General features: G+C 36.1%; 1 protein-coding gene across 3 annotated transcripts; it reads left to right on the top strand.

Moving 5' to 3' along the window:
* Nucleotides 1–277: 277 nt before the first annotated feature.
* Nucleotides 278–8,093, top strand: LOC133696564 (cullin-1). 3 transcript variants are annotated; one of them, XM_062118782.1, is made up of 20 exons: nucleotides 278–512; nucleotides 1,047–1,234; nucleotides 1,357–1,456; nucleotides 2,549–2,734; nucleotides 2,940–2,987; nucleotides 3,074–3,277; nucleotides 3,380–3,457; nucleotides 3,682–3,771; nucleotides 3,867–3,947; nucleotides 4,078–4,140; nucleotides 5,430–5,465; nucleotides 5,540–5,626; nucleotides 5,708–5,857; nucleotides 5,938–5,993; nucleotides 6,098–6,218; nucleotides 6,327–6,488; nucleotides 6,614–6,757; nucleotides 6,878–7,096; nucleotides 7,176–7,343; nucleotides 7,446–8,093. In XM_062118782.1, the coding sequence occupies exons 2-20, from the start codon at nucleotides 1,095–1,097 to the stop codon at nucleotides 7,545–7,547; spliced, it is 2,235 nt and encodes a 744-aa protein (XP_061974766.1). In that variant the 5' UTR covers nucleotides 278–512; nucleotides 1,047–1,094; the 3' UTR covers nucleotides 7,548–8,093. The 3 variants fall into 3 exon arrangements, with proteins under 3 accessions (XP_061974766.1, XP_061974765.1, XP_061974767.1); XM_062118781.1 differs by having other exon boundaries at nucleotides 1,056–1,234; XM_062118783.1 differs by lacking the exons at nucleotides 278–512; nucleotides 1,047–1,234 and adding an exon at nucleotides 1,958–2,080.

An 8,093-nucleotide genomic window follows, 5' to 3' on the forward strand; every position in this document is an offset into this window, starting at 1 on the left:
GATTTTTCCCGTTAGATTATAGATTTTACATATTAATCTATATGAATTCAAGTTGGTTTTATTAATTTATTTTTTCTTTGCATTTTGATTTTATCTTTTTATATTATTAAAATTATATAAATTTATTAATTTTAATTAAGTTAATAACCCGAGTTTTATTATTTTTTATTTATAATAAAAAAATTTATGTTGGCCCGCATCCATGTAGTAAGCTTTCAGAAATTGATTCGATTACATAAAAATCACAACACAAGTGGTGTAACAACACTAGTCGTGGTTTTTGTCTTGAAAAAAAAAAACAAATTAAATAATTAGAGATGGAAAATAGGAGGGATGGAAAGAAGAGGTGAATGAAACAAAACTCTTCCACTTCAACACAATCCTTCTCTCCCACCAACCTTTCCTTAATTCAAATCAATGGTCTCTCCCAATCCCACCTCTTCTTCTTCTATCCACTATTTCTATATCTTCTAGGGTTTCGATTTCTTTCAAAACCCAGAAGTAAAAATCAGGTATTTCTCTTCTCTCGCTCGCTATCGATCGATTTGAATTTGGTCCTCTCGATCTCTTTTTTCTTTTGATCGTTACTGTATGCATGTTAAATTGATTTCCCTTTTAATTTCTCTGATTATTTTATTTTTGTTGATAATTTATTTTTCAAGCCTCCGATTTTCGTAATTCGTTTGGAAATATTATGACTTTTAGTCTTAGGATACCTCCTCTGATCGTAAATTTAAACTGGTTTTTTTTTTGGGAAAATTAGGGTTTTGGCTCTAAAAGAGGGATTTTTGTCAGTAACATTATTGTAAATAAATTAGGGTTTCATTTATTTATTCCTGATGAGATTAACTTCCAGCTCGTTGTAGCTTGATATTGACTATTTGGTTACAAATTTGCCTTTCTTTTTAAGTAGAATTTTAAGTGAATGTTGTTTAGATTGTGAATTTTGTTGGTTTGTTAACCGTTTGATGTTTCGTTGCTGTTCATAAAATAAATTCTGGTTTCGTGTTAGGATGTGTAGTGAGATATATGATTTGTGTGTTGAGATTTCGCAGATATTGGTATTGGGAATTTGGAATTAAGTTTTTGGAAATATGACGATGAATGAGCGGAAGACTATTGATCTTGAACAAGGATGGGAGTTTATGCAGAAGGGAATTACTAAGCTGAAGAACATCCTAGAAGGGTTGTCTGAGCCACAGTTCAGCTCCGAGGACTACATGATGCTATACACGTAAACACTTCTATGCCACATTTTGTCTGTGATGATTTTTACATGTGTTTGAATTAGCATATGCTTGACTTGATTTGTTGTTGTTGTTGTTGATGATGTTTTTATTTCCTTTTTTTTTGTAGAACCATTTACAACATGTGTACGCAGAAGCCTCCTCATGATTATTCCCAACAGCTATATGACAAGTACCGGGAGTCTTTTGAAGAATACATTACTTCAACGGTGAGGAACATATAAATCAAGTTTGCATAATCATGTCTGGTACATACAGTTTTTCGTCATGTTTAGAGTCACATGTACTCTCACCAACAAGAAATGTCAACTCGTTTCCATTATCTGCATCTTGACCAAGAAATTATATGTTTAGTTACTACTGCATTGACAAATTTGTCCTTGTAATGGATGGTTATACTTTCAAGTCAAGGATCTGTAGCTTGGGGGTTGAGAAATTGCTATTTATGGTTTTTAATGGATGGTTTTGAAGGAAACATTTATTTTTAAATGCTAGTGTTGTCTACCAATTATTGATAGCATCCCCTATCACTGGAGTAGAAAGCCTAAGGTAAGGCTATTGTTTAACTTCTTGTAATTGTTTGATACATCTTGGTGAATGAATGGTGTATTTTATGTCATGTCAATCCATGCCAAGTGATGTGATTGGAAAACATACCTGCTTCTTGAAACCTGGCTGTTTTTCATGATCATGGAACTGGAAAAATGCAGGTGAGGCAGTGGCTCAGAAATGAGGCATCTTATATTCAATCCCCCTGGTTACTTGTACATTTGGGTTGAGTGATCGCATGCATTCATGTGAATCAGTTTTGGATTGGATTCAAAGTGATTCAGGTTAATGTATACCCTTACTTTGACAAGGTCTTCTCAACTTTCTATCCTTTTTCCAATAAACACATGTTATGCATTGCCATCTCATTGATACTTGGAACAAAATAACCTTGTCAGCTCCTTTTCAAAGGAGATGGAGGGAGATAGGTTGGGTGAGGGAGACATCTTATGCACATGTTGAACATCATGGTGCTGCTCCCCTTCTATTTGTTTGCTTTACCGTCTGTTTCAAATATAAGATTCCTTCATATGAGTTTACTGGAAGTTGATGGAACTTTGTTTACAAGAAGAAAAAACCCTCTTAAACCTCTGTTAACATCATTTTTTCTTTTTACTTCAACCCAATATATGTAGATATGTTTCTGATTGGTCTTAGTTTTCATTTGTCTCCATTAAAAATGCAATGTTCTGCTGTTTTTTTTTTATCAAGCACTTCTCAATTTGTTGCCAATTTTCTGTTTTCTGATGCAGGTATTGCCATCCTTAAGGGAGAAGCATGATGAGTTTATGTTACGAGAGCTAGTTAAAAGGTGGGCAAACCATAAAGTCATGGTCAGGTGGCTTTCTCGTTTCTTCCATTACCTTGATCGCTATTTTATTGCCCGAAGGTCACTTCCACCCCTTAATGAAGTTGGACTTGCTTGTTTCCGCAATCAGGTATGTCATGGCTGATTACCTGACTCATGTGCTGTGTTATATTCTGTCTGTGTTCTGCGTTTGTGATGGATTTTTTTTTTCCTTCCATTGCTTCTTGAACCATTGTCCCAATTGAAACTCCACTATATTCTGTTTGCTAACACAACTATTCCCTTGCAAGAAGATACATCATAATGTAATATAATGGAACGTCTTTTGATTCCAGGTGTACCAAGAGTTGAATGGGAAAGTGAGGGATGCTGTAATTTCTCTGGTAGGGTCATATTGTTTCTCTAAAATGGATGGTTTTCTGTTTCTTAACACATGGACAAAATAGCTAACATGATTGTCCTTAAACAGATTGATCAAGAGCGTGAAGGAGAGCAGATTGACCGAGCTTTATTGAAGAATGTCTTAGATATATTTGTTGAAATCGGAATGGGGCAGATGGATTATTATGAAAATGACTTTGAAGCAGCGATGCTTAAAGATACAGCTGCTTATTATTCTCGGAAAGCATCAAACTGGATCCTAGATGATTCATGTCCAGATTACATGTTAAAGGTAAACTGGATATGTTCTGTTAATGAGTCAAAAAGAATTTTTGCCCTCATGAAATGGTTTTTAATGCAAATAGTTTCTAATGCATCTTGTTGGTGATTCCAGGCTGAGGAGTGTCTAATGAGGGAGAAAGATAGGGTTTCTCATTACTTGCATTCCAGTAGTGAGCCAAAATTGCTGGAGGTTTGTGGCTGATTCTATGCTGTAACTCTTTGTTTTAGTTGCTCATTAGTGGTGGTTATTCACACAAAATACTAGAAAACCTTGTAAAATGGGATATCCCAGTTCAGGTACTGGTTCAAACAGCTGCATTGCCTGGTTTGAGGCCTAACTTAAAGTTTTACCCTTGTTTTTATTCTCTCTGTTATTTTGTTGTTGTGTCAGAAGTCATGTGTTCTTCTCTGCAGAAAGTTCAACATGAGGAGTTGTCTGTATATGCCAACCAGCTGCTTGAAAAAGAGCACTCTGGATGTCATGCACTGCTTAGAGATGACAAGGTTTTTATCATATATTCATTAGTTAACCATTTTTTCTGCTCATTGCAAATTAACTAACAGTCGTTGTGTTCTTGCTTTGTTTCATGCTGTTTTAGGTGGAGGATTTATCAAGAATGTTCAGGCTCTTTTCTAAAATACCTCGAGGCTTAGATCCTGTTTCTAGTATATTTAAGCAGGTTGGTAGGCTTAATAATTTATTGGCCATGGGGAATCTGAGATAAGCATTTTGTTGGTTCTATCTTTTCTTCTTGGTTTTTTCACCTTCATTTTTCTATGCTCTGAGATAGTTTCTGTTCCATAACACAGCATGTCACTGCTGAAGGTACAGCTTTGGTCAAACAGGCTGAAGATGCAGCAAGCAGCAAGAAGGTCGGTCCTATGGCTATTCTAAACTTTGCAATTTATGTAATTTAACTCCTGGGAAAATTCTCTTTCCTCATATTTGCATTTCATTGCCCCTCTCATCAAGCAAAAAGTAGAGTTTTTCTCTTAGATCTGTTCAATTTTTGTGCAATTTTCTGTGTAACATTGTTTGGTTATGCACTGTTTTGTAATCTTTGAAACCGCTTTCATAAATCCCTTCCACTAAAAGTATTGTGATTGTGTATGAACTTTTAGATTTCATTTGTTGAGCAGTTTTCTCTATAATAATGATGATAATGAGGATGGTAAGATATACTTGGTGTGCAGGTTACGTGAAATGTTGTTGTCAATAATTTGGCATCCCTTTTTTGCTTAACTTGGCTTTGAAATTGATTTTAATTCACCACCGTCCTGCTTACCTTATGGGGTATATGACCATTTTCTGTTGCATTCATGAATAAAGCAAATCCAATTTCCAAAAATCGGCGAAAGCCTTGTTTAATATCAGAATCCAATTCCATCATCTATCCAACCCAGCAACCCACTGGCCCTAACTCATCAGCTCCCAAGACAAAATGGTGCTTGCTTTTGCACCAGTTGTAGTTTGCTAAGAACACTTTAGCAACTTTATTATTTTTGAAATATTTTATTCTCTATCCATGACAATGATAAACGTCATTCTTTAAAAGAAGAGCTAGGGTAGTCAAATATCCTTAGCAAGCTTGAGGTTCTAAAGCTCTTGTGCACAGCATCCATAAATTACATACCCTAGTCATAGATCCTTAGATGCTTGTTGAGTATCAGATTTATCCTGGCATATCATCCTTGGAAGATTGCTTGCTAATCTTGGGTCTTTACTGGTTCTTCTTGTCTTTACAATTTGTGAGAAAGTAGGAATACAGACCATAAAAAACTGAAATGAATGACCTATCAGAACTATATTGGTATCTCTGCCACTAAGTATTGCTGAATAGTCCTGATGGTTGCCCAAAGCTTATCATAGATAAATTTTTCAGTCCCCACTACTTGAGGAGTTGAAGGGTATTTATGAGATGATTTTAGGCTAATAAATCAGTCAAACACACGTGGTTGTGGTCTGCTCCTAAGTTGAGATTTTTCCGATGATTGGTACAGCAGAGCTCTATTTTTGCATTAATAATGAGCTCTTCATAAAATTGGTTGCATGATACATTACTCTCACCAACATGCATGGTATATTTGTGAATGCTCTTTTTATATTCATGTTATTCTAATGCCAGCTTTTTTGTTACTTTTTTTTTTTTTAATAAAAAAAGGCAGATAAAAAGGACGTGGTTGGCTTGCAGGAACAGGCAAGTCTCCATTTTTAAATCCATATATTGACTGACTGTTGAAATAAGTGGAAGCTGATTTTGGTGGCCTTCAGGTTTTTGTCAGGAAGGTGATTGAGCTGCATGACAAATATCTGGCATATGTCAACAATTGTTTTCAGAACCACACTCTTTTCCACAAGGTTTGTGTGGTTTATTTATACCTGACATTCAAAGGTTAAATCCTTCTTGATCTGTTGTGTCTAAAACTTGTTCTTCTCCAGGCCCTCAAGGAAGCTTTTGAGGTCTTTTGCAACAAGGGTGTTGCTGGAAGTTCAAGTGCAGAATTACTAGCAACCTTTTGTGATAACATTCTTAAGAAAGGTGGGAGTGAGAAACTGAGTGATGAGGCCATTGAGGAAACACTGGAGAAGGTCTGTTGTGCTGCCTTTGCATGGTTCTGTTGCTCATGTTATTATTTAACTTAATAATTGAATTTGTCATTGATTTATAGGTTGTGAAGCTGCTTGCTTATATTAGCGACAAAGACTTGTTTGCTGAATTTTATAGGTGAATTATGTCATCTTCTGATGAATAGATGCTTTAATCGAACATTATATGGTGAACTTTTTAACTAAAAGAGGATTATTTTTTTGTTGCATGGTTTCTGGCAGGAAAAAGCTTGCTCGACGTCTACTTTTTGATAAGAGTGCCAATGATGACCATGAGAGAAGCATTTTGACAAAGCTGAAGCAGCAATGTGGTGGGCAGTTCACCTCAAAGATGGAGGGAATGGTCAGTTGCCTTGAACCATCATTTTCTAATTCAGAAGTTTAGATTGCTATGCACATTTAAGATTGGGATGCAAATTGCGATTCTTTCTTGAATTTGATTGTCATCTAGGTTACGGACTTGACATTAGCTCGGGAAAACCAAACCAGTTTTGAGGAGTATCTAAGCAACAACCCAAATGCAAATCCAGGAATTGACTTGACGGTTACAGTTTTGACAACTGGCTTCTGGCCTAGTTACAAGTCTTTTGATTTGAACCTTCCAGCGGAGATGGTATGCTTATTAATTTGTCTTAGTTAAAATGTTTGTTGCTTTCTGGTTGATATGTGTGGTTTTTCTTTAGGTCACGTGTCACTAACGCATACCTTTCTCTGATTGTCTGATTGCTTCCGCTTTAGGTCAAGTGTGTTGAAGTTTTTAGAGAATTTTATCAAATAAAAACAAAGCACAGGAAACTTACGTGGATATACTCATTGGGTACCTGTAATCTTATTGGGAAATTTGAACCAAAAACCATGGAGTTGATTGTGACAACCTATCAGGTGTTATGTTTATGAATTTAATCGCATATGTTTTTATTTATTAATTCTGATTAGTGTAGAAGTGCAGGTTGTCCATAAGTTTCTTTATTTCTAATGTTGATTTTTTCCCGTGTTTAATAGGCTTCTGCACTGTTGCTTTTTAACTCCTCAGATAGATTGAGTTATTCAGAGATCATGACTCAATTGAACTTGACTGATGATGATGTTGTTAGACTGCTCCACTCTTTGTCATGTGCAAAGTATAAGATTCTAAACAAAGAGCCAAATACAAAAACAATATCTCCTACCGATCACTTTGAATTCAACTCCAAATTTACTGACAAAATGAGGAGGATCAAGGTGCTGAGAGCTTCTACAATGTCCTGGCGCTGTTCTGTATCATGTGAAAGCTAATGAGCCTTCTTTGTTCAACTTGCAGATTCCTCTGCCTCCTGTAGATGAAAAGAAGAAAGTAATTGAAGATGTTGATAAGGACAGAAGGTATGCGATTGATGCATCAATTGTGCGCATCATGAAGAGCCGCAAAGTTTTGGGTCACCAGCAATTGGTTATGGAGTGTGTTGAGCAGTTGGGTCGCATGTTCAAGGTTGATATTGACATTTAGTTTCCTCTTGATGCCTTGATGGTATGCGTTCCTTTTCTTCCCTCTATCTTAAATCACTGTTTTAATTGAAATGTGGATTTGCAGCCTGATTTCAAGGCAATTAAAAAACGGATTGAAGATCTGATTACTCGAGACTATCTTGAAAGGGACAAAGAAAACCCCAATTTGTTCAGATACTTGGCATAAAACAGCATGCTTGATCGTCCATGAATAATGACTTGGTGACCATTGTTGCTGCAAATCACACCAAAGAGCGACTGTATACGGTTGAAATAGCACGGGTGTGTATAAATGCTGCTAGCGAGTGCCTCTTTGGTGATTGATTGGAAGCAGGAGCTGGAACCCTCGCATATTTTTCCTCCGGAGCCAGGTATGAACAACTTCTATAGATTGTGTACCCACAGATGGAGAAATCTAATTGCTTCCCTAATGTGATCCAATGTGCCAAGGGGACTATCATGTATCATTTACCTTGCTGCATTGAGTCTACCACATGACTTACTTGTTTGTTTGTTAATAATTGTGCTTGCTATTCCAGTAGAAGGGGGGGAAATGTAATTTAGTTCTCTTCACTTTACATTTTGTTTGTCGGATCCAGAAACTACCAGGTGAATGGTATGTCTTTGAATGCGAGCATCATTACCTGTGCTATTTTATGTTTTTCATTGTATCACCTATAAGAGTAACTCCGAGTTTGCATTATTTAATTAGATGGATGTGTTGGTTATCAAA

Source organism: Populus nigra, chromosome 6, assembly GCF_951802175.1.
Source record: "Populus nigra chromosome 6, ddPopNigr1.1, whole genome shotgun sequence".
Taxonomy (NCBI): Eukaryota; Viridiplantae; Streptophyta; class Magnoliopsida; order Malpighiales; family Salicaceae; genus Populus; species Populus nigra.

Coding starts and splice junctions, on each gene's coding strand:
- LOC133696564 (XM_062118782.1), top strand. CDS start 1,095: ATGACGATGAATGAGCGGAAGACTATTGATCTTGAACAAGGATGGGAG. Junction 3,278..3,379: donor GTCCAGATTACATGTTAAAG/GTAAACTGGATA, acceptor TGGTGATTCCAG/GCTGAGGAGTGTCTAATGAG. Junction 3,458..3,681: donor GTGAGCCAAAATTGCTGGAG/GTTTGTGGCTGA, acceptor TCTTCTCTGCAG/AAAGTTCAACATGAGGAGTT.